This window comes from Corythoichthys intestinalis, chromosome 4 (assembly GCF_030265065.1).
Source record: "Corythoichthys intestinalis isolate RoL2023-P3 chromosome 4, ASM3026506v1, whole genome shotgun sequence".
Classification (NCBI taxonomy): domain Eukaryota; kingdom Metazoa; phylum Chordata; class Actinopteri; order Syngnathiformes; family Syngnathidae; genus Corythoichthys; species Corythoichthys intestinalis.
This window is the reverse complement of record NC_080398.1, coordinates 29,541,542-29,567,866: the sequence shown is the minus strand read 5'-3', so window position 1 is coordinate 29,567,866 and position 26,325 is coordinate 29,541,542. Positions and strand designations below refer to the sequence as shown.

The 26,325-nt window shown below is 37.6% G+C and overlaps 1 protein-coding gene across 3 annotated transcripts in view; it reads left to right on the top strand.

Moving 5' to 3' along the window:
- The window catches only part of zgc:158689 (uncharacterized protein LOC791177 homolog), a 28,056-nt gene extending 2,370 nt beyond the window's left edge, over positions 1–25,686 (top strand). Inside the window, exons 2-15 of one of the 3 annotated variants that reach the window (XM_057834059.1) lie at positions 2,981–3,101; positions 5,141–5,216; positions 5,290–5,376; positions 7,152–7,213; positions 7,285–7,356; positions 7,424–7,561; positions 9,885–10,037; positions 12,070–12,246; positions 12,313–12,919; positions 13,954–14,140; positions 14,222–14,311; positions 14,392–14,551; positions 16,800–16,840; positions 18,985–25,684. In XM_057834059.1, the coding sequence (XP_057690042.1) occupies positions 3,054–3,101; positions 5,141–5,216; positions 5,290–5,376; positions 7,152–7,213; positions 7,285–7,356; positions 7,424–7,561; positions 9,885–10,037; positions 12,070–12,246; positions 12,313–12,919; positions 13,954–14,140; positions 14,222–14,311; positions 14,392–14,551; positions 16,800–16,840; positions 18,985–19,057 (1,971 nt within the window). In that variant the 5' untranslated portion in view covers positions 2,981–3,053 and the 3' untranslated portion in view covers positions 19,058–25,684. Of the gene's footprint in view, positions 1–2,980; positions 3,102–5,140; positions 5,217–5,289; positions 5,377–7,151; positions 7,214–7,284; positions 7,357–7,423; positions 7,562–9,884; positions 10,038–12,069; positions 12,920–13,953; positions 14,141–14,221; positions 14,312–14,391; positions 14,552–16,799; positions 16,841–18,984 lie in introns of those variants that run through there. The other 2 variants (XM_057834058.1, XM_057834060.1) reach the window with 2 other exon arrangements.
- The last annotated feature ends 639 nt before the right edge of the window (positions 25,687–26,325 follow it).

The following is a 26,325-nucleotide window of genomic DNA, read 5'->3' as shown; positions in this document are numbered from 1 at the left end:
CTAGCAAGCTAGCACAGTTAAGACTATTGAGTTTTCATTGCTTTTAAAATCCTTTACAGTACAAGCTAACAAAATTTAGGCTAATGACAGCCGAAGAGAATTAGCAACTCCGAAGAAATGTTCATAATTTCTACTATAATTCATGAAGAGTGAGAAGACTGGTAATTTTTAAATCACCCAGCGAGAGGTCTCAAGTTTTAGCTAACTTTGTCGCTAATAGACGTGTAATCTATTTGAACTGGGAGGGCTGGCAGCGAGCTTCAGAAAGATGCACCGAACTGGTTTGATATAATGATATTTTCGTAATTATTTTTCATTCTTTTTAAAATTTGTTTCCATTTTTTACAATATTTAAATTTTATCTTTATTTTTTAAATTAATTTCAATTTTTTATTTATGTATTATTATTTTTTTAAGCTAGAAAAACAGGAAGTTTGCTCATTATTTTAACCTAGTTTTCTGTTTTCTGCTAGCAAGCTAGCACAGCTAAGACTAATGCCATTTTTCAGTGTTTTTAAAATCCTTTACAGTACAAGCTAACAAAATTTAGCCTAATGACAGTTAGCCAAAGTGAATTAGCATCTTTTTACTATTATTTGTAAAGATTAAGAAGACTGGTTATTTTTAGACTGCCCAGCGAAAGGTGTCGAGTTTTGTTAACTTTGTCGCTAATAGACGTGCAATCCATTTGAAATGGGAGGGCTGACAGTGAATGCCGTTAATGGCAGCCAAAGAGTTACCAAATATAAATAAAGCATTTGAGGAATACATGCCTACGTTAATTGTATTGATAAAAAATACTATATCGAGAAAATTAAATTTAAAAAATGCTACTAAAAATGTGAAGTCCTAAAATCATTAAAAAATAAAAAAGTAAATACAGAACATTCTTTAGTAGTACTATGTATATAGAGTTGTCTGATAATGACTGTTTACCCGTTAACCGATATCCAGATATTGTCCAATTCAAAAAATCAGATACCGATATCAAACCAATACCGATAAATGCAGTTGTGGACTTAACATGTTATGGCTGGTTGCACCTCTGGATGCTTTAATAATGATAAATGTAATAACTTCATGGTTTGCCAAGCAAACATTCTGTGAAAAATAAGGAGAAGCTCTGCTAAGCTGTGACAAGCCCTTGTACAAAGGTAGAAGGCTTCTACATTCACTTTAAAGGCAACATGCATATTGGCCCAAAACCAATAATGAAGAACCGTAGTCGTTATTATCCAATATCATTTTCGAAATGCTGTTATCGGCTACCTGAAATCGGGCAACTGTATCTGTAGATATAATATTTTTAAATTAATAATTAATAAATGATAATGAAAAAAAGAAGGAAATTATGAATACATTCCACATTTTTAATTACAAAAATGTTCCAATTTACAGTATTCCAATATTTAATTATATTTTTCTGATTAATTCCCTTTATCTTTTTAAAAAAAAAATTTTTTTTAATTAATATTATTGCATATGTCCCCCAATGCTTTTTGATGTATATGTGTTAAATATAAATGCAAACATCTTGGGGTGAATTACATTAATTAATTGCAAACCTATGCTTGCCTGTAGGTTCCAAGCAAGAAACTTTGAACTTGTTTTTAAATATCAGAAATAGAGTTGTCCGATATTATTGGAATACATCGATGGATAAAAGAATTTTAAAATTATATCGCATAATATCAATATCGTTTCATTTCGTTTTTTCGTTCTGGGCCAATATGCATGTTGCCTTCAAAGTGAATGTAGAAGGCTTCTGCCTTTGTACAAGGACTGGTCACAGCTTAGCACAGCAGTTATGCTTATCAACCATTAAATCTCTCAAAAATAAGATGCTTGGGATTTGTTATGTGAGCAGCCCATTTGCATTCATGGTGCAAAAATTCAATGAGCAATAATTAATTGTAAAATTACATTACATATACATTTTCATTGAATCAAGTAAGTTGTTACATTTATCATTATTAAAGCATCCAGTAGGGCATCGCAATACAATTAGTCGTAATATGTTAAGTCCACGACCCCATATATCGGTATCGGTTTGATATTGGTATCGAATTTTTGGAGTTGGACAGTATCGGGATATTGGTTATCACTTGAAAAGTCATTACCGGACGACTAAACTGAAACCTTTCCACAAATACTGTCTGTTAAACGGATCAAATTGTGTATTATTTTTAATGTCGGCAAATATCATATAATTGTCCTAACAATCCATCTTGTATTATCACAAATTTGCTACCGTAATAGCTAGAAAGGTAGTCCTTTTGCATCAAATGTGTTAAAGTGTATCAATTAGTCGCCTCGCACCCTACTTCACATTTAAAGAGGCTCAAGCACATGAATGCATCTTCTGTGTCAGAGCCCAACCACCTGCAGGCTTTCCCCTCTTATGCAAAAACATTTCAACTCCCCTAGTCGAAAAGCTGTCCAGATATTCTGCGCTTAAGAAGAATTAAAAAATTCTTGGCTTCTTTTCCCTTCTTCTGTCACATAGAACAACAAAAAAAAACACCCGGGTGGCCCTAATGAGCAAGAGTCTGGGACTGTTTTCTTTGTGTCACGTAGTATTAGCTGATCTGGGTCAACGTCTTGCCTGTAATCTGCCTCACATAATAAACCTAATGGCTGCCAATTTCGAAAGCAGACTGGACATAAGCTTTTTTCAGTGACACCTGCGCTCAGCCCTCATTGTTACTATCTTGCATAATATTTTCATTAGCGTGATAGTGTTGGAATTGGCCCGGCCATTCTGGGAGGAGATCTGTGAGAAAATATCTGCTTTTAGTCAAGGGCGACCGCTCGTATCTTGACGGGAGGTCGCGGCAACCTCTAAATACCCTCTAGTGGCTTTTTTATCACATACTTTTGCCAATCATCTGCAGTCATTTAACACATTTGAATAAATATGAAGACTCCCTTTCTTAAATTCTCAGTCTTTGTATCTTTTTTTTTATCTCCTGTGAATTAGAGCGTTCTGACCGAGAAGAAAGAGTTCCATCAGTGAAAACCCACATAGAAGAGCGAAGATATAAAAGAACAAAATGTCACGAACGGACGAAGTCAACAAGATGACGGAAAATGTCTATAAGGTATGGAAAACAGGGTTGTCACAAACGATTTTTTCGATAGTTGATTAATCACTGAAATATTTCCGATAGGTCGATTAATCAGATCATGTGAAATTCACAATATTTACTGTTGTATCATTTTCATTTTAGCTGGAAATGTGCATTGGAAAGTAAATATTATGTCTGTATACAGTGATCCCTTGTTTTTCGCGGTTAATGGGGACCAGTGTGTTTTCAATGTATTTATTCAGATTTAGCATAGGAAAGAGATACATATAAGACATGTTTTTTTTTCACTTTTTTCCCAAAGTACAATTTAAAAAAATTTTTATGTATACATATTTTAATGAATGTTTTTTAAGCACTTCAAATGTAATCATTATGATAAGTTTTAACATGCTACTGTCCCACTGAATTAATTTCAAACAAGAATAAAGTAGAAAAATGCTTGTCTTTATTAAGTGCTTCATTGAGTAAATCCACTCAAATCCGCTCAAGTTGCTCACTTGCACACAATGAGTTGCCACAGCAACTGGTTAACAAGTTAATAATGATTGACGCATGCGGCGCTTTGGCGCTTCGGGTTCCAAGCATCTCTGGCAAGATCAAACCTTAATGTCTGTCAATCATCGTTAACTTTAATTAGCAGCTCCAGTGCGCTGCGTGACCAAAAAAAGCAGCAGGAGTGAGAGTGAGACTACGTGATCGGATCAGGACAGCTCATCTGTATTTATTTATTTATTTTTTAATTGGGGAAAAAAATCCGCGATGCACTGTGGGTGCGAAGTTTGTAGAGTGAAGTAGTGAGGGATCACTGTATTGTTTTTCCCCTTAAAAAAAGATGTTTGCAAATATACCATTTTAATTTATTACAAAGATCTCATATCAAAACAGAAAAATGTTTTCATAAACAAATAAAAATGAACACATTTAATTAATGAAAATTTTACATTTTCTCTTGTTGTTTCATATAAATAAAAAAATGTAAATAAACAAATAATTACAAATATTTTTCTGAAAGGAAAATACGAATATTTACTTTGATATTATAAATATTTATTATTCATTGTATTTTGTATTTACAAAATAATGAACATTTGAAAAACATTTGTAAAGGAACTAGAAAAATAAAATTGACCGTTATTGTTACACTTTTATTAATAATATGCATGATATACATAATCATAAAATTGTATGAAATTTTTTTTCTTTATTCTTTAATTTTAATTCATTTAAAATAAATATAAAGAGCAATGTAAAAAAAATAAAATGAAAAATAAGAATATTTGTTATTGAAGGGTTAAAATGAGGATATTCACAGTATTTATAAACAATAAATCAAGTTTTTAAAAAAAACTGTAAAAATACATAAAAAAGAATATTTACAGGTTTTTTACCTTTATATATGGAAAATATTTTTCCATAAATAAGTTTAAATTTTTTTTAGAAAATAAAGAAGAAAGAAAACATTTGCAATCTTTCATTTTTTACATTAATTGCAAAATAAAATTAGTAATAATCAATAACAATAACAAACAAATAACAATTGGAATTTTTAAAATGAAAAATAAATAAGCATAATTACCATTGAAGTGCTAAAATGAAGATATTTACTGTATTTTTTATTGTAAAAATAAATCAAGTTTAAAAATAAAAAAAAACTTTAAAAAAAATTTTTACTTTTTTGTTTTTTTTACTTTTTTTTATTGAAAATGTTTCCATTTATAAAATTTCCCAAAAATCTGTTTAAAAAAAAAAAAGAAAATATTTACAAATGTTTTAATGAATTACAAAATAGAATAAATAATAATAATTGTACAAATAATAAGAAAAAAATGTTTAAATGAAAATTAAATCAGTATATTTCTTATTAAGAGGCTCATAACTGAGGATTTGGACAATATTTAGGTCAACAAAATCTTAAAAAATAAAATTAATCGACTCAAAATAGTTGTCAATTAATTTCATACTCAGTTCAGTAAATTTATCATGGCATTTTATACTGTTCATAATTTGGGGTATTTATGTATGTGTCTAACGTGTATGATGTTTTCCAACAGGGCATTTTGGACCACTTTAACCCCAGTTTGAAAAATTTTGTCACAATGGGCAAACACTATGAGAAAGCACTCACAGGTTAGTCCGAAAACAATATATGGCGCGGTGATAGAAAATAATGAAAGTTCCTATCATGTCCTGCCTTCTACAGGAGTGACTGTAGCGGCAAAAGGCTACTTTGATGCTCTGGTCAAGCTGGGAGAGCTGGCTAGCGACAGCCAAGGCTCCAAGGAGTTGGGTGAGTGGGCAATGAGCTCATAAGGTTCGGGCCGTGGGGAAATAGCCGGTGGGGCTCGGAGCTTTGTGTTTGTCCGGGGAAGAGAGATGAAGACACCAGAGGAAATGTAGAGAGCGAGGAAACACAGGGAAAGGGAGAGAGTGGACTCATTGTTGGGAGATTAACAACACCACATGATCTCATTGTGATGCCCAAAACAGCGGGGGAGGCGGGCGGGAGTGTCAAGAGGGCGACATGCCAGCCGCTCGCTGCATACTACTGCGTTGTGTGGCCTCAATGCAAATACTCAAACTCCCAAAGACAGTCACAATATATTATCCAGGGCTAATTGTAATCATAATTGTGACTATTCGCATGAAATTAATGCGATCAATCTCATTTTCATCCACAAAATCCAAAATCCAATGATAAACTTGGTGCCGTGTGATAGGTTGGGAACTGATTCAGGGTGTACGCCGCCTACTGCCCATAGTTGGTTGGTATAGTCTCCAGCACCCCCGCGACCCTCGTGAAAATAAGATGCTTGAAAAATGAATGTATTAATGAGTCTTATTTTCATACACAAAATCCAATGATAAATTTGGTGCCGAGTGATTGGTTGGGAACCGATTCAGGGTGTACCCCGCCTACTGCCCATAGTCGGCTGGTATAGGCTCAAGCACCCCCGCGACCCTCGTGAGAATAAGATGCTTGAAAAATGAATGTATTAATGAGTCTTATTTTCATACACAAAAGAAACCACTTTGATTGGCAATAGATGAAATCCAGCCGTGTTTTTGTAACTATTTTGAATTTTGTGAGAGTTATTTTCAGGCCTTATCGTCCTGCTCTAGTTTAAAATGTGTGTTTTAGTAAGTTTTAATATAGTTGACATGTGTGGGCGGGCTATTTTACTACAAAACTAAACTTTGTCTGACTTTGCCTATCAGTAGGAGTAGTAGCAAAGCTTTCACTATTTGGCCATGAATAGTTACTGTTTTGAGAAACTTGCCATGAATAGGGTCAGTTGTACGATGTGTGAGACTGCCATAAATCTTTTTAAAATAGCGTTAAAACATCAGCCTGGAACAGAAAGATTTATTGCCGTCCAGCTATTTTGCATGGCTGTTTTTATACCAATTGGTTCATTCCACAATTGTAGGCTTCAAAATTCTTCCCTGGTTTGCTGTTCCATGTTCATCAATGATCGGAAATAAGCATTATTATGACATGACTTGTTTGTTATTTACAATATTTGACATAATCACAGTTAAAAGGGTGGCAAATCGGCACTAATGTTAACTTTGTCTCAAGAGTAGAAGCTAAATGTTTAGCTAGTTGTTACTAATGATCAAGTGGACAAACTTAGTAAATAAAGTCTGACTCTGATTGTGTGCATAACAGCCATTGATTCCGATAGATGTTCATTTACATCGGGAAGACTGTCCGTGAATGCTCATTTTTCCAGTGCCAATGACAGCGCTAGACATCCAAACCTTTTTGACTACAAGGGGCGAAGTTCCATATAGTAATTACATTGTAATAACATAGTAATAACACTGGACGTCTGTTGCTGTCAGTTTTCCCAGTTTAAATTGCTTTATTTTTAATTGTAAGTATTAGTGATGCTCCTCAGTTATCACAATTCCATATTCAATTCAATATTCAAACAAAATCACAAAAAAAAGTTATCAGAATGGATTGGACATCTAGCGCTGTAAATGGCAGCCAATGAGTTCAATGAGTTAAAAAAATAGATAAATAAAACATCTCTTCTGTGTAACCCTGTTATGCAGGAGACACATTGTTTCAGATGGCTGAAGTCCACAGACAGATCCAGGTGCAGCTGGAAGATGTGGTAAGACAAAGGAAGAGCGCGACATGTCAACTGAATTAACATTAATTCATCATTTGGCTGTTCTTCAACAGCTCAAGTTGTTTCATTCCGAACTGCTGGCCCAGCTGGAGCAGAAGCTGGAACTGGACATCAAATACCTCACCGTAAGTCGTCCTTTAGATGACGTTCGGTTCACGTGGAGTTCACCAGACAATGCTTGTCCTCCTTCAGGCCACGCTGAAGAAGTACCAGACCGAGCGTCGAACCAAAACCGACTCTATCGAGCGTTGTCAGTCGCAGCTGAAGAAGCTACGGAGGAAGAGCTTGGGAAGCCGTCACCCTAATAAATATGGTGACCGGGAGATGCAGGCAAGTCCTAACGCAAAGTTGTTCCAGGGGTGTCAAACTGCAGGCACAAGGGCCAGATCTGGCCCACCGCAGCATTTTGGGTGACCCGCGAAAGTCAATCACGTGCATCAACTTGATGTTTTTTGGTAAAATGTAATTAATTAAAAAAAATAATTTGATGTGAATTCTGTATTGCAGACCGCAGTTAATATTTCTTGTTTTTTCCATCTTATTTAATGTAGTCTTATTTAATGTAGTGTCCATGATAGTCATTTCAGCTATATTTCTTAACTGGCATCAGCATGCTATTTGGCAGTAAACCAAGGACAACCGACCAACCAACGGTGCAGTTCCGTGCGGATTTCTTTTATTATTGCCACATTTGTTAATATCATGCATGTAGTAGTACATTTCTTCTAATGGTGTGACTGAATAATTTCAATAATACTTCACAATAAATAGTGATAAATAAATATATAATGTATATTTATTTTTAAAAAGGTCAAATTCAGAAATGGGAAAAAAATAGAACAAATGAACTAATATGAATTAAAGAGAGTACTGTTTTTTTCTTCTTATTTTTGGGGATTTTTGATCATTGTATTTTTACATACATTAAATGCAATACAATTCAAAAATGGTGCATGTCTAAAAAACTTTGAAAAATAGCTTTTTTCTTTTATTGAAAATATTTTTATGAATAAATAAATAAAATTGTTTATAAGCTATTTAAATTAAAATAAATAAAATATTTACATATTTTCCTTTGTTTTATAAAAAAAAAATCAGTTATTGTATTTTTAATAAATAAAATGCAATTCCAAAATACTGTGTGTCTAAAAAACTAGCTTTTCTTCTTTTATTGAAAATATTTTTAATAATAAATAAAATTGTTTTTAAACTATTTGAATTCAATTAAATATTTAAATTTTTCGCGGTTTTTTTTTTTTTCAGTCATTGTATTTTTAATAAATTAAATACAATCCAAAAATACTTTGGGAAAAAAAACTTTTTTCTGTTATTGAAATTATTTTTTTAATAAATAAAATTAATTAGAAGCTATTTAACTTAAAAAAAAAAAATTATATATTTGCATTTGTTCTTTTTTTATCGAAATTTAAAAAGTAAATGAAAATGGACAAATGCGGAAACCATTTTTTAAAAATAAAAAATATTGATATTTACTGTTAATGTTGTTGTTTTTTTTTGTCAATTTTTCCCTCCTTTTTTTGTTATTTAATAAGTGTAAAAAATGAGAATATTTCCAGTTTCCTACCCTTTTTGAAGGGAAATAGAAATAAACAAAAAAAGATGTTATTAAGAAGTTGAAAAAAAAGATTTGGACAATTTTGAGTTGAACAATGGTCTCTAAACGGTTTATTGATTGTCAAAATGGATGACAAGTCATCTGCTAAACAATTAATCAACTAGTTGCTGCAGTCTTAGTATACCTGCGATTGACGGTGCGAGACGTCCAATCCATTTTGACTTGGATGCTCATTTTTCAGTGTCATTGATAGCACTAGATGTCCAGTCTTTTTTGACTGGGAGTGCCCAAGTGATACTGTATATAGTCATTACTTTGTAATAACATAGTAATTACTAGGGATGTCACGATCTGATCACGTAATCGCAAATCAGGCCGATCGCACCGTTTTTCAGAGGATCGGAATCGGATTAAAAGGATCGGGTTCTTATTTTAAAAAATGTATTTGTTTTTCTGCTTCATGCTTGTACAGCTCCCTTCCACTGCTTCACTTGGTCAGCAGGCAGCTGGAGTGTTGTACTTAACCCTTTACACTCGAAGAATTTCAAATGCCAAATATGGAAATTCACACACATTGACACACGGTATTGATGAGATCAGCAAATTCTAAAAATCAGGACTCGGGTGTAAAAATATTCGTTCGAGACATCCCTATTAATAACACTGGACGTCTATTGCTGTCAGTCTTCCCAGTTGAAATGAAATTCACCTCTCCAAATCAAAATGGATTGGACGTGTCGTGCCATCAATGGCAGCCAAATGGCTTTGAGCCCCAGCTCTATTGTTTGTGAGAAATAAACAATTGGCTATTAATGAGCTTACATTGCAATCTGCATCAGCTGATTGTTCTTAGCGCAAGTTCAACAATGAGAGATTTGGAGGGTTTATTTACTTTATATGGAAGTCAGGGAGTGCTATTTTGGAGGAAAGGCCAACAAGGTGGTGTTTTGGATTTATTTTTGACGCAGGAAATGACATCACACGTGTTATTCCTGGGTTAAAACAATGTGCTCTAAAGGTCAACAGCCAAGCGCGGCTATAAATTTCAAGTATACTGCGTTCTGATTTTGTTCTTAGTTTGTGGAGTTGATGAGCCGGCGCCAAGTGGAGCTGGACACGCTGGTCGCTACGGGTTACAGGTCGGCGCTCACCGAAGAGAGGAGGAGATACTGCTTCCTGGTGGACCGGCAGTGTTGTGTGACCAAGCTGCTCATCAACTACCATTGCAAGGTCGTGTGTTGTGTTGCGCAAAAATACACAGTGGAGGGTCAGGGTTAAAAGCACATCATTTTGTGTGACACGTGAAAGTAAATCATACGTGGTGACTTCACGTTTCTGGGTAAAATGTTGAAATCACATTAAAAAAAATTTTTTTAAAGATTTTTTAAAACAGGAATTCAAACATTTCTGCTTTTTCAGTTTTTGTTTTTTTTAAATGAAAACAATTTATTCAAAAATATTGGATTAATGAACAAAAATCCAGCTCAAGAGAAAGTATAAAATATTTGGGTTTTATTTGTTTGTTTTAAAAAACATGTAAATAAAAAAAAGAAAAAAAATTAAAAACATCTTTTCCACTTTTTGTTTTTTAATTTCCAAATCAACAACACTTTTCCCTTTTTTAATTTAAAAATGTAGATGTGTATTTTTATAATCAAATCAATAAAAACAAACATCCAACTAGTCAAAATTCTGAATATATGTCTATATAAGTGGGGTGGCGTGGCTCAGTGGTAGAGTAGTTGTCCCCCAAACCAGAGGTTGTGGGTTCAATTCTCCTCCCTGATGAACTCGCCTAAGTGTCCTTGAGCAAGATACTGAACCCCATGTTGCTCCTGGTGCTGCGTCACCAGTAGGTGGATGGATTCGATAGTGTAAAGCGCTTTGAGCGCCTTGAAAGGTGGAAAAGCGCTATATAAGTATAACACCATTTACCATAAGTCTATATATATATATCAAATAATTTTCCCCTTTACAATTAAATTAATTTGAAAAAATTGAAATTATAGAAAAGTTTACCTTTTTCAGTTTTTGTTTTTTAAATTAAAAAACAAAAACTAAAAGTATTTACATTTTTTAAGTTTAGTTTTTCTAAATTAAACAAAATAAGGGAAACTAATAAAAACTGAATTTAAATAAGAAAAAAAAAATTTTTAAATAAAAAAAAAATCAAAAAATTTTTATTATTATATTCATCTAGATCAGTGCATCGTTACTAGAGGTGGGAATCTTTGGGCACCTAACGATTCGATTACGATTACGATTCAGAGGCTACGATCCGATTATAAATCGATTATTGATGACAAGTCCCCCGCTATTAGCTGCTAATGTTTTGTACATTAGTTACAAAAACTGTAAAAAAAAAAAAATAATAAATAAAAATAAAAAAGCCTTGCAGGCTTAAATAAACCACTATTTCAGTATCAAGTTAACAGTTTAAAAACAATAAATAATATACTCAAATCCCCATTCTGTATCAGCAGCTTTAAACTACATTCAATTAATTTAATGTTGTCAATCAACCGTTAAAGTTGTTAAAATTGCTCCTGTTGTTCCATAATTTCCCTTTTGTCTACTTTCGACATGTGAAAGTTTTAAAACTATTTTAAAGATAGATTCAAGTCAATATTTTACCGATTTAGGAGTATTTTAGATAAAAAGTTAATTAGGTTCGCTTTGAAGGTTCGCTACAACAGCCTTGCAGGGAAGTCTACTGCTTTAAGATGGCGGCCGTTTACTAACGCCCGCATCTAGCTTTCTCTACATGTGCTGCTATCGCCACCGAGTCTATGTAACATCTAGTCCTATATAAATATGATATCTACCTTAACATTATGTATTGTGGACGTACTTTGTAGCAGCTTTCGGCAGCAGTCAGGTATGTTGTTGTTTTTTTTATCTCGCGGCATGAGTTGAGCCAGAGCCGTGAGTTGAGCATTGGCATTACCCGAGGGGCCGGGTAATGACAAGCATGATGTTTAGCTACTCTCGCTCCGTTCCTCATTGCGTCCCGAAGACCACGCGGCGCGCTGAGTGCGTTTTACTTCCGCTTTACTTGACATATTTCAATAATCGGAATTTGGATGTTTGTGAATCGTTCTCGAATCTTCCATGGCCGAATCGCGAATAATCTAAGAATCAGAAATTTCGCACACCTCTAATCGTTACACCCCTAGTTAGTTCAAATGGAGTGAACACCTATCATTGTCAATTGTAGCCAATAAGTTAACTGACTGAAATAATCCCGTTTTTTTCTCCACAGGTGCGAGAGCTCCTTTCACAGAAACTGTCTTCATGGCAGCAGTCTTGCACACAGCCGACCAAGCTCCCAGAACGTGCGCTCAACCTGCTCCGTCACACGGCACCGCAGACCTCCGGAGCCGCCGGAATCGCCGAAGTCCTCCGACATACCAAGCTAGGCTGCGCTCAGTCGGAGCAGGTCCGATCGTATTCGAAAAACTTGAGTTTTCATTCGAGGATTGCTGAAATTGACTCCAAATTACAGAGGCTGTCAGTTCAAGAAGTCCCGCCTCTGTTAAACGGCGACCGCTCCCAGCAACAACAGCGAGCGGTCACGTCCTCTCAGAACGAGGAAAATCCTCAGAGCTCTCCCCAGACATTTCGACATGTAACCGCCGGCGAATCCGGCGGCGCGTCCCCTCGGCAAAGGTGCTCCCCTCTCACCGTATCGGCGGGAGGCGCCCCGGCGGACAGCAGTACCAGCGGAAGTGCCAGCCCGGGAGCGTCCACGCCCACCGGCGCCCAGTCGTCCTCTCTCCTCATGGCGGCCAACACCAGCAACCTCTCGCCGAGCCTCATCCCCTCCACAGTCATGTCGCTTAGCCAGGTGTCCACGAGCGGCGGTTCTTCAGAGGGGGTCACCCTGGCCATACCGCACAGTGCCCCCCACAGCCCCCCGCTTCCTCACAGCGCCCCGATGTCTCGGGCCATGACCCCTGTGCAGCTGCTGCACCAACAGGTGGGACCAGGGGGGAACAACACTCTACCCTCTGCTCACCCGTGGCTGATGAAGTCTGCTGAAATGTGCGCCACGGCTACTCTTCCGCTACCCAAGAGGCCCGGCATTGAAATGAGACTGGGTGGCTTTCAAGGTGATGTGGACCTCAGATATTCATGATCAACATGTGTTAGATATCCAAATTTCACTTGCTCTGTAGACTTAAATATCTGCAGAAATGCGAGGGGTGTACTCACTTTTGTTCGTTGTCAAAGCGAGGTTGTTCGTAGCAGCCAAGTCGGTAACAATGTTTTGGCGGACTTTGTTGTAAATACCCGGCGTTGTGCCGAAAAATAGCCGCCCCGCGTGAAATGTCACTCCTGACGGGAGCGCTCACACGTCAACAACACCGGCGCCCCGTAGATGGTCCACAGTCACTCCGGAGCACTGATGCGGCCGGTATACGTTGAACAATAGGACATAATGGGAACGATTGGCTCCGGCGCTAGTTTTTACCAGACCTGGAACGAAGATGCATTTTGTGCAGTTGGTAACGAGGAATCCGAACTGTTAACAGCACGTATGCGTGCACGCGAGGCGATAAATCGCAGCAGAAAAATTACCGCCTTCATTTTTATTTATCGCGCGATAAATGGAATTATTGCATATTGCGACAGGCTTACTGTTTACATACATTTCTTTTTTTTTTTTTAAAAAAATCAAACATCGTGAGCAGTTATTCACAATGTTACTCATTTTCACCCAAATTTTTACTTTTACTTGAGTACATTTTTTGGATGACGACTTTTACCTTTTACTTTTATTTGAGTAAAAGTACTGAAAGACATTCTATAACAGGCAATTTTGCTTTATTTTTTAAGCTTATTTTCCATCGCCTAATCCATAGGTGTCAAACCAATTCCACAAAGGGCCAAGTGGGTGCTGGATTTTGTTCCAGCAGATACCGCGCAAACAGTTCAACCAATGAATTTTCTGTTGAAACAAGCAGCACCTGACAAAGTTTAACTGATTACACATGTAAGAGATCAGATTGGTCAAAAGGTGTCCTCTTCATTGGTTGGAAAGAAAACCTGCACCCACTTGGCCCTTTATGGAATCAGTTTGACACCAGTGGCCTAATCTATATGTACACCATCTATTTACTGTATCTGTTCATTTTTCACCTAGGCCCCAGAATAGGTGCTCTATCTGGGCCCACACGCGTGGAGGCCATATTCGCTCACTCGCCCGGCACTTCAGAAGTCGGAGGAGGCGGTGCTTCCTTGCTGACATTCCTGCCCGCCGACAGCATCACCCTGCTGATTTCTGAGCCGAGAGACGGCTGGCACTACGGGCAGAATGATCGAACCGGACGGTATTTTACACGACTATGAACACATGTCAAAAGTTTGAACGACTTTTCACATGACATACAACATTTTTTTCTTTATGATAGGAAAGGCTGGTTCCCTTACTCCTATACCCAGCCACAATTTAGAACGGATCACATTGAGAGGAGAGTCAGCCTTGACCAAACGCCAAAAAGGTAGAATCAAATACTATTATTTACCTCAAACACTGCCATTGACACGTCAAGCAAGCGCCTAATAGCATTTGTTCTTGCAGCTCTTTCTTCTTATCCAAGGCCAACAGTACCAGCATGAGCCAGCTGGACCAGCTGGTGTCCCCGGCTCTCACCCCTGAGTCAGAGGAGGACCGCTCCCTACCCCCGCAGAGGATCAGCACTTTTCGACCACGCCCGTACAGCATGGCCGACACCAACAAGGTCAGACCGGTCCCAACTGATACATACAGTGGGGCAAATAAGTATTTAGTCAACCACTAATTGTGCAAGTTCTCCCACTTGAAAATATTAGAGAGGCCTGTAATTGTCAACATGGGTAAACCTCAACCATGAGAGACAGAATGTGGAAAAATAAAACAGAAAATCACATTGTTTGATTTTTAAAGAATTTATTTGCAAATCATGGTGGAAAATAAGTATTTGGTCAATACCAAAAGTTCATCTCACTACTGCGTTATATACCCTTTGTTGGCCAAACGTTTTCTGTAACTCTTCACAAGCTTTTCTTACACTGTTGCTGATATTTTGGCCCATTCCTCCATGCAGATCTCCTCTAGAGCAGTGATGTTTTGGGGCTGTCGTTGGGCAACACGGACAGATTTTCTATGGGGTTGAGATCTGGAGACTGGCTAGGCCAATCCAGGACCTTGAAATGCTTCTTACGAGGCCACTCCTTTGTTGCCCTGGCTGTGTGTTTGGGATCATTGTAATGCTGAAAGACCCAGCCACGTCTCATCTTCAATGCCCTTGCTGATGGAAGGAGATTTTTACTCAAAATCTCTCGATACATTCATTCTTTCCTTTACATAGATCAGTCGTCCTGGTCCCTTTGCAGAAAAACAGCCCAAAAGCATGATGTTTCCACCCCCATGCTTCACAGTGGGTATTGTGTTCTTCGGATGCAATTCAGTATTCTTTCTCCTCCAAACACGAGAACCTGTGTTTCTACCAAAAAGTTCTATTTTGCTTTCATCTGACCATAACACATTCTCCCAGCCCTCTTCTGGATCGTCCAAATGCTTTCTAGCGAACCGCCGCAGACAGGCCTGGATGTGTACTTTCTTCAGCCGGGGGACACGTCTGGCAGTGCAGGATTTGAGTCCCTGGCGGCGCATTGTCTTAATGATAGTAGCCTTTGTTAATGTGGTCCCAGCTCTCTGTTGGTCATTCATTAGGTCCCCCTGTGTGGTTCTGGCATTTTTGCTCACCGTTCTTGTTATCATTTTGACGCCACGGGGTGAGATCTTGCATGGAGCCCCACATCGAGGGGGATTATCAATGGTCTTGTATGTCTTCCATTTTCTATTAATTGCTCCCACAGTTGATTTCTTTACACCGAGCGTTTTACCTATTGCAGATTCAGTCTTCTCAGTCTGGTGCAGGTCTACAATTTTTTCTCTAGTGTCCTTCGACAGGTCTTTGGTCTTGGCCATAGTGGAGTTCAGAGTGTGACTGACTGAGTTTGTGGACAGGTGTCTTTTATACCGATAATGAGTTAAAGCGGGTGCCATTAATACAGGTAACGAATGGAGCCTCGTTAGACCTTGTTAGACCTCGTTAGAAGAAGTTAGACCTCTTTGACAGCCAGAAATATTGCTTGTTTGTAGGTAACCAAATACTTATTTTCCACTCTAATTTGGAAATAAATTCTTTAAAAATCAAATAGTGTGATTTTCAGTTTTTTTTCCACATTCTGTCTCTCATGGTTGAGGTTTACCCATGTTGACAATTACAGGTGTCTCTAATCTTTTCAAGTAGGCGGACTTGCAGAATTGGTGGTTGCCCCCCCCAAATACCTTGCCCCACTGTACCGTATTGGCCCGAATATAAGACGGCCCTGATTATAAGACGACCCCTTCTTTTTCAAGACTCAAGTTTGAAAAAAGACTTTTTGAACACCAAATTAATTTTTGTACAGCAACTAATTACAGTACATGTAAAACAAATGATTACAACAATATATTTGAGAGAAAAAGCATGTTATTTTGCCTCATTCAAATCTTAATATCTGAGCTTTTAAATATATAAACTAAAGTGCAATCACATTTGTAAATGAATGGGTTCTGGTTTTTGAAATGTAAATAAACCAATCCATTGTGATAAAACAACAAAATTGCAATAACTGCATTAACCATCAAAGTGAGGTCTAACTGTAACTGTAGTCTTGTAACAAATCTGAATAAGGAAAAACATTGCAATAAAATAATGCAAACTGGTTAAACTTGAGAGTAGCTGAGATCTGTCATGACAGAACATCGCTTCAATGACATCTGGCGCCTTCTAGCGTCGTGAATGGGTATAATGTCTAGACCGCGAATATAAGACGACCCCCACTTTTTCAGTCTTATTTCAATGCAAAAAACACCGTCTTATATTCGGGCCAATACGGTATATGATCATATCTAATTATCAAATGATTAATAACGACGATTTTTCTTGTTTCCGACAGATCTGTGCACAGTTGGCCGCCTCGCCACCATCTCCAACTAGGTATTTTGTTAGCAACAGAGAAATTTGAGTGCCTTGTTTTCTTTAATGAAAAATTACTTCTTATCAGGACATATTGACAGATACTAATTTACATGTTACAAACAACTCAAATGAATCTAACTATTTAAAACATCCATACTTTCAATATAGGCGACAATTTTGCCTTCAGGCTTCCGTAGAATAAGGAAAATAGTTTTTCCAACACTTTCCAGACAATTTGAGCATTCAAAAGGGTCGATAAATTTGTCATTTTCACCATTTGGTTAAGTTAAAGCTTTAATTTGGACAATTGTTTGTGGGCTCCACACTTTCGCAGGTCCCTCAAGACCAGTGTCCGGTGTGTGTGTGTGTAAAGTGGAATTTTTTTTTGCTGGCCCATCCAGACAACCGGCCAAGCAGCTGGCAGAGATATTTTAACATTTAAATACAATATTACAGTTCCACACATTATCTTATGGTTCTGTTTGACCCACCCCTTATCTAACCACACCCACTTAACACCCGTAAACCAGGCCCCTTGGAGGAGAAGGCTCCAGCTGTGGCCAAATGTACTCGCCAACCGCACCCCCAGCTTCTGCTTTCAACAAGTAATCAGATCAAGCGTCATCATCCACCGACCACGCCCTCTGCTTTCAACAGCCAATCAGATCAAGCGTTCAGTATCCGCCAACTGCGCCCCCTACTTTCAACGACTAATCAGATCAAGCATTCAGCATCCGCCAACCACGCCCCCTGCTTTCAACGACCCTAACCTTAAACCCTAACTCATCTCTAACCCCTTTTCCATGTCACGGGGACAGGGAAAGCACCAAAAAGGTTGGATGGGCGAGTGCTGCAGACCGCAGCTGGACCTACTTGCCTTAGGCTCATACACGGGCCAGGACCCCCTTGGTGGCCGAAAAAGTGTCATTGCATATAATTGACTTTCCTAATATATATATATATATATATAGTTGTAAAGCAAGAAAACAAACAATAAAAATGAATGAAATGAATTAAAAATGATTCTTATAATGGGTCAAAATAATTTTTTGAACAGATCATGTGACTAGCACCTTAGACGGTCATTTGCTTTGCATATTACTTAAAAAATAAATAAAAAAATAGGAGAGGGCAATTTTATTTTTCAAATGATTTTTTCTTTGATTGAAAATATATATATATTTTTTTTTGAATGAAGCAACTTTTGGGGGGATTGAATGATTTAGACACAAACTTCCTACCCATAATATGGCCCAAACACAAAAAGTATTGCTAAAACCTGCTAAACTTTTTTAATGAAAAATTAAGTGTTCAAATCCAAATTTTTGAGCCTCAAATATTTTTTCGCATTCAAAAACTCCACAGGAGAGCTCTGGCAAAGGGCGGTGGGACGGGCAGTTGGGCTGAATTTCCATGCTGCGGTCCCACTGCCCCAAACCAAGATCAGATACGCCCTACCACCCCGGGCTGGCTGGGTGGGGGCCGTGGCCCTGTGTCGGCGCCCGCGTGGCGTCTCCGTTCGTCTGCGTGACTGCTGCGTGCCCGGTGGGGCTCGCGCGCGGCTGGATGTTATTGGGAACGCTCGGGCAGGGGGTCCCGGTGCCAGGATTGGCAATGGGGCGGTGTAGGGTCGGTCGCCAACGGGCTTACACTCACAAAGGATTCACACGATTACTGGGTTCTAGATCACAGAGATGATTTGTGTACACTCTACTCCTTCCTATCACTTAGCTTATAGAATCCCCCACCTTCTTCCCCCTCTTTCCCTGGTCAACAGGCCCCCCACATGGTGTCAACCGGAAATACATTTACCTGACGATAGCACCAACATATTGGTAGTTCGTGTAGTGAGGCGTTCAATGTATTTCTTGTTGTTGTTTGTGTTTCTTCTCTTTCTTCTCCTGTGTTTATTTTCTTTTGTTCCCCCATAACCCCTTCCTGTTCGCTGTTTTGTCATAATAAATGAAGTATGTTGAATGATCACAAAGGGAGTATGTCAGACTCTCAATGTGAAACATTAAAACTGTTCAGACTATCCGGGCACTTAGACTTCCATTCTCTGTGTCAAACAGCTGAACAAGACAGGTTAAAAAATTAATTAATTAATTAATTAAATGGATTAATCGTCGCCATTTCAATGTTTTTTCCATTTGGTGTTTCAGGACCAACCCGTTTGCCCACGTTCGTCTCCGAAGAACGGTTACCAACGATCGTTCGGCCCCCATCATCGAGTGAGACCTCCTCTGTTTAGCTTGGATAATTGCATGTAGGCGGAACTGATCTGTGATTTAGAAAATACATCAAAATTATTCTGTAGACAACAAGTGGATCGGAACCAGGTAAAAAGGATTGGGTTTTCAAAATGTATTTATTTTTAAGACTTAACTCATTGGCTGCCATTGATGGCGATAGACGTCCAATTCATTTTGACTGGGAGGGCAGCCAACACCGCAGTCAAATTGGATTGGACATCCATCGCCGTCAATGGTAGTGAAACATGATGACTCGAAACTGAAATGGATTTGATGTCTAGAAATGTCAGTGGCAGTGAATGAGTTCAGAGTTACAATCAAAAAAATAATCCAGAAGAGAGGCACTGTTTAGGTGAATAACTCCATCTAGTGTTAAAGATGAGCAGTGCAACATAATGTAGGCTGAACTCAAGCTTCTTGTGCGGGCCATATTCAGTGATATTTTCATCATTTACCGTAGTTTGGACACCCTTCCTCTAGAGGAAACAAATGCTGCGTTCGAGGAAGGTGGGAAGTCGGACTTATCCCACTCTTTGTGGTCATAGTTGCGATCTCAAAGTTTTACAAGCGAATGTAAACAACAAACATGGCTGATCACGACAAGTTGTTTTATATTTCGGACATTAAAACACATTTTGACCTCCAGAAAACCTGCCTTCTTGTAAGTGAAGGCTAGGCAAATTCAACTCAAGGCAATTCAAGGTGCTTTACACCACATGAAGATCCACGAGGAGAGCTAAAATGACTTGTAAAAATCACATTAAATCAAAAGAAAGTTAAAGCAAAGACGACTGAAACCGGAAATAAATTGTATGTAAAAATCACTTGAAATCACGAATAGAATTTTTAAAAATTAGGGCTGTCAAAATTATCGCGTTAACGGGCAGTAGTTAATTTTTAAATTAATCACCTTAAAATATTTGACGCATTTAACGCACATGCCCTGCTTAAACAGATTAAAATGACAGCAGTGTCATGTGCACTTGTTACTTGTGTTTTTTGGGTGTTTTTGTCGCCCTCTGCTGGCGCTTGGGTTCGACTGATTTTATGGGTTTAAGCACCATGAGCATTGTGTACCGTAATTATTGACATCAACAATGGCGAGCTACGAGTTTCTTTTTTGATTGAAAATTTGACAAATTTTATTAAAACGAAAACATTAAGAGGGGTTTTAATGTAAAATTTCTATAACTTGTGCTAACATTTATCTTTTAAGAACTACAAGTCTTTCTATCCATGGATCGCTTTAACAGAATGTTAATAATGTTAATGCCATCTTGTTGATTTATTGTTATAATAAACAAATACAGTACATATGTGTTGAATGTATATATCCGTCTTGTGGCCTATCTTTCCATTCCAACAATAATTTACAGAAAAATATGGCATATTTTATAGATGGTTTGAATTGCGATTAATTACGATTAATTAATTTTTAAGCTGTGATTAACTCGATTAAAAATTTTAATCATTTGACAGCCCTAAAAAATATAATACTTGAAATCAGAAATGAAATTAAAGCAGAAAAGGAATAAAAAGTAAACAGCTTTAAGTTTGAAATTTGTAGACAATTATGAATATGCTATGATAAATAAAAGTGTTTTTAGCCCTGATTTAAAGGAGCTAACAGATTTAGCACACTTTAGACCTTCAGGTAATTTGTTCCAGAGGAGAGGAGCACTACACAATAACTAAATGCTGCCTAACAACTGCTTGGTTCTCGTCCTTGGAACATACAGGAGACAGGTTCCAGACGACCTTAGGGGTCTCGATGTTTTATATGGATCCAACAAATCAAGCATGTATTTTGGTCCAAGGCCATTAAGTGTTTTGTTGACGAGCAGTTGTATTTTATAGTCTGTCCTTTGACTCACTGGAAGCCAGTGTAATGATTTCAAAACCGATGTAATGTGGACTTAGGGTTGGGCATCGTTTGAAATTGAACGATTCCGGTTCCGAACGATTCTTGATTCCAATTCTTTTAAGAGGCAGGGTAAAAAAAAAATGCAGGGTTGAAAAATTTTTCTTTTCTATGCTTTTTTAAATAAAGAAAATGAACTTCTCACGGGGCTAATTTTAACTTTAAATATAATAATATATAAAAATTAGGGCTGTCAAATTTATCGCATTAACGGGCTATAATTAATTTTTTAAATTAATCACGTTAAAATATTTAACGCATTTAACGCATGCGCAGAACGACCCACTCGCGCATTGTCGCAAACAGACTACAATGGCGCTGTTTTACGTATATACAGAGCTAAGAGGCAGCGTCAAGTGAGTGGAGTAGATACAAGCTCTCATTAGGGCCATACTTTTACTAGGCAAAAGCTTTGACAGCTCGGTTGGTTCTGACTGATGGTTTCCGATTGAGACAAAGAAATCCCTATCATGTAAATAAGATGTGAACCAGTAAAAAACAGTTTCAGTGAGCCCTAACCACTTTTCCAATCTGCTGAGTAGTATGTTGCGATCAACTGTGTCATATTCCGACGAATATCATTTAGGACTTTGATCAGCATGGTGGAGAAAAAAAGTGGAGATAAAAATGACGGTTGAGATTAATAGCACACACTGTAACTGCCTGCTTCAGTTACATCTAAGGGTGTAACGGTACATGTATTTGTATTGAACCATTTCGGTACGTGGTGCTCGGTTCGGAACGGAGGCGTACCGAACGAGTTTCTGACGTAATGTAACCCTTACTTTTCGAGGCTGTGAGTCGATCGGGTTATAGTTTCTTTGTGTAGATTATATTTACTCCATCTTCTCTACTATAATGAGGACCAACACAGTAGGACAGTATAACCCAGAAACGTCAACGGCGCGACATCGTGGCAACCGCGAGAGCGCAGTAAAACGCGGGCGTTAAAGTCAATCAGCCAATGCACACCAGTCGCAGTGCGGCCGCGTGTTAGACGCGTCCCAGAAGCGGCTCAATGCGACGCACGCGAGAAGAACGGCAGAGTTTATTATTTGACGCGAGACGCAACCCTCCTGCGTCAGTACTACTACCGATAGCTAGGATGGGCAGACCGGAAGTCACTCCTGTAAAAATACGGTGGAACCGATCGATTTTCAAACTAATATGCAATCGTTACCCACTTTTTGAGTCCCATCAGATCTCTTGAGTGGTAGATCGGGGCACAGTTGACTTGCCTTTGTTGATTTACTGCTGTCTACTCTGCTATAATAATAACCAACACCGTGTTCAATACAAAACCCTCCTACCACAACAAAAGTAGGAATTAATATTCACATAGGAACTAAAGTTATACAACATAAAATCTACAATATAAATGAATACTACATCACATTTGTAAAATATAAACACATAATAAAATAAATAATAGCCCATTTAAATAAATTGAAATGAGCTAAAACACCTGTAATTAAATAATAAGTATAATAAACAGATCCTGCTTACACAATTAAATTGATGAATTTCTGTGTGGCGCTTTAACTTGAGAAAATCCACCAATAAAGCTTTTGAAAACCGTTCATAAGAGAAAAAAAATGATTCATTGAGGCATTTCATTTGTAAAATATATGTAAAATCTCTGTAATTGGGATTGCTTTTATCTTTAGCACTTTTTTCTTCTTTCAGAAAAAAAGCTGACCAATACGCGGGGTCTGAAAGGCAAATTGTTGTTGGATTATCTTTAAATACCCGCTACTTTTTGAGCAGAATTGTAGCTTTGTATAGGCTAATGTTCCTCTTGTTGAAAGCACAAGTAATAAACAACTAGCACATTTATATTTTGCATTGTTTTCTTACTGTACCGAAAATGAACCGAACCGTGACCTCAAAACTGACGTACGTACCGAACTGAGATTTTTGTGTACTGTTACACCGTTTTCCGAAATTTCCAGGTTCGCGGTGAATTAGTAACAGGCACACTTTTGCTCAATAGACGATGTTTATTGATTAGAAAATGCAGAATAAATGAGATTTATTGATTACAATCCCACAAGAGCAAGCAAACAAGTATCAACAAATGTCAACGATGACACTAGACTTGAGCTTGTCAACCCCAGAATCCCTGCGTTACCGTTACAGCAAAACAAAATGTCCCTTTAGCAATGAAAATCGCTTACCGTGGCAAGTGAGTGGGAAGCCAGCAACACTCCAGTAAAGCGGCAAAGGGACAAAGCCAGGCGATCCGTACGTGACCCGCTGGCGGACCTCACGGGTCACGCGGAAATGTCCGGTTTTGTAAGGACGCACCCCTCGGAGGCGGAGAGGCCAACTTCCGATCACAAACATTTAAGCTACTTTTGGTTCAGCCACCTTGAAAAAGGGCTTTTCACAGGGGACAAATGAGCTGTGCTGCAACAGATGCCAACAAATGGTAAATATTATGGGTGCAAAACAAGTTATCTCTATGGGACCCAGGCGTGTAGTAAAACAATACTATGGTGCAAAACAAGTTATCTCGTGAGATTCTCAAGCGCGTCTCCTAACTATGGGAACAAGGTGAAGAACAATAGAAGTTGTTAGAATCTATATCACAGAAGCAATCATACATCACAAAAGCATAATGTAATATTTTCCCCCATCACACCCCTAGTACATCCTTGCTGAAAGTCAATATGAAAAATATGTATGAATTCATTAAGCTAATTCAGTGTATGAGGGAAAAATACAAGGATTGTCTAAGAAACTTAATTTAACTTGTGTTATCAATACATTGATTTAAGCGCCATTTTGTCGAGTGACGTCAGATTGAAGCAACTCGTGAAGTTGCACCCCCCCCCCCCCCCCCCGACTTCGCGACTAGGATCGCCCAGTTCGTTCCTCGAATGCAGCATAATATTAAGAAAATTTGGCTTTTTTTGTTTGTTTTTTGCTGTACGTATATGATCCATCTGCTGTAATCAACATTTTAGACTAGTGATCTTGAATTTTTGGTTTTCTTGCCTCAAAAGAAAAAGTGCTTATAACTCAGTGATTTTAATGCAGGACTGGCTCCTATGTTACATCTTGATATATATTTGAGTATTGTGCCAAGTACTGTAATTGTTACCTTAGCTTCTATAGTTTTAATGTACTGCTTTTAGGTGTAGTTTTGTGTAAATTTTATGATTTGACACAAGTTTTCGAGTGTGCAAGTGAAGGTTAGGACACGTTTAGGCCAGTAGTCAACAATGTGCTGCTGTTTCGATGTTACAAATCACCCGTGTTGATGTAGATTGAAAAGAAAATGACATTTTTGTTTAAAAAATATCTTCCAAAAAAAAGCTGATTTTTATGATTTTTTGTGAGGTAAACTTGACATGTAATTAATCTGTGAATTGTAGGTCACTGATGATTTTTTCCCATGAGTTAAAAAAACACAAATGAGGACTGTAACGTTTAAACGTTGACATCTGGACTGCGGGGGTGGTTTTATTTTGAAAGGTTGTTTTTCTTAAATGAAAAAGAAAGTTGCAGACAGGAAGTTTGAAGAGGTTTATTTTCATTTATGGATGCTTTTGATCCTTTTTCAGTCCCCAGTATAATCATCACGAGGGTAGGACAGATGAAAAATGTGTATATTGTATGGATAAAAGTTTATCGGGAAGTGCCTGAGAAGGTTTACGGGAAAGTTGAGGAAAGCCAAGCGTGTGATGACTTGCCTTTTAGTAGCCAAAATGGGAGGAAATTTTGTGTTTGTAAAGTTTAGGCTAATGTGATTTTTTTTGTAGTCCCTTAAGGGATGATGAAAAATAATGAAGCAAAATTTTTCGCATTGTGAGCTAACGTGTTTTCACTTTGGTAGTTGGATTTCTGTATCTTGTAGATAGTGATTTAACTAATTGGCTGCCATTGACGGCGCGAGACGCCCATTCCATTTCGACTGGGAGGGGTGTTTACAATGGATTACTAAGGAACTATACTAATACTTAAAAATTAATCCATTTCCACTGGGAAGACTGACAGAAATAGACATTATTACTATGTTATTACAATGTAATTACTATGGAACCTCACCCCTCCCAGCCAAAATGGATTGGATGTCTCGTGACGTCAATGGCACTGAAAGATGAGCATTCATAGCTAATCGTGACAGTTTGAATGAACTGGATGTCTGTTGCGGTCTATGGCAGGCAATGTTAGAAGCTAATAAATTCTCATAAAATCTATTTTAGTGTTGATGGGGTTCATGAGCGGAGTTTTTTTTTTTTAAATTCATTTTGATATTTTATTTTCAAATTAAGATGTTATAAATTTGTTTATAAATAATATAAAAAATACCATACTTGTTCATTTAAAAGGTATGATCATTGATCATATACAATATATATATATATATTTTTTAAAATCCCACCTACTTTTCCTAATGTATTTTTTTCATGGGATGACACGTACTGTTCCATGATGAAAATGCAAGCAACATGTTCTAAAGATATTGTAAAACTCTACTACCAAAGTGAAATGTATTCACACTAGCTATGTGAAATTTATACTGTAAAAAAAACATTGTTTCCTAACATGATAAAAACTGACATTGTGTGAAATAAAACAAAGTCTGTGACGAAAACGTCTTCTGTGTTCATTCAAGGTGTAGCTCTGTTAATAAATAGATACAGTAATGTGAAAAAAATTAGGGCACCCTGTGTGTTTTCCAACATATTTAGCCATGTGGATATTTAATATAAATTGTAACAATCTTGAGAGATTCAATAATCAAACTAAACAAAACTGAAAAAATATTTTTTATAACTTTCTGCAAAATGCAATTTCTGTTAAAGTATAAATTGAGACCCCCACATTCGATCCCACTTGAAATGGCTAAAATCACACACGGGGTATCACATCAGGTGCAGAGGCATAGCGTCCCATTAGGCATACGCAGGCAGTTGCCTAGGACCCCCAGTCAGCAGGGGCCCTTAGAGGGCCAACAGATGTGGCATACAAAGATATAGCACACTCAGCTTCACCGCACTGTCATAGTTGCAAGTATTGGGAGTGATTCAATACCATGGAATCAGTTGGCAAATTATTTAAGAACTCTGTAATCAATCCCAATTACCATACATATTTGAGCAAGTCCAATCAGTTTTGTCATTGCATGTTTTTGCAAAGAGTGATTCACCAAAACCTGTTAGGAAAAGTCCTTGCTGTAATATATTAAGTTGGTTTTCACAGGCCACCTCATTATTAATGTGACTACTTAAAGAAATGGTGAATTTCAAGAAAGTTTATCAATGGGTCTGTCGTATTCCTCGTTGAATACTCTATATGAAAAATATAACATATATGCATCT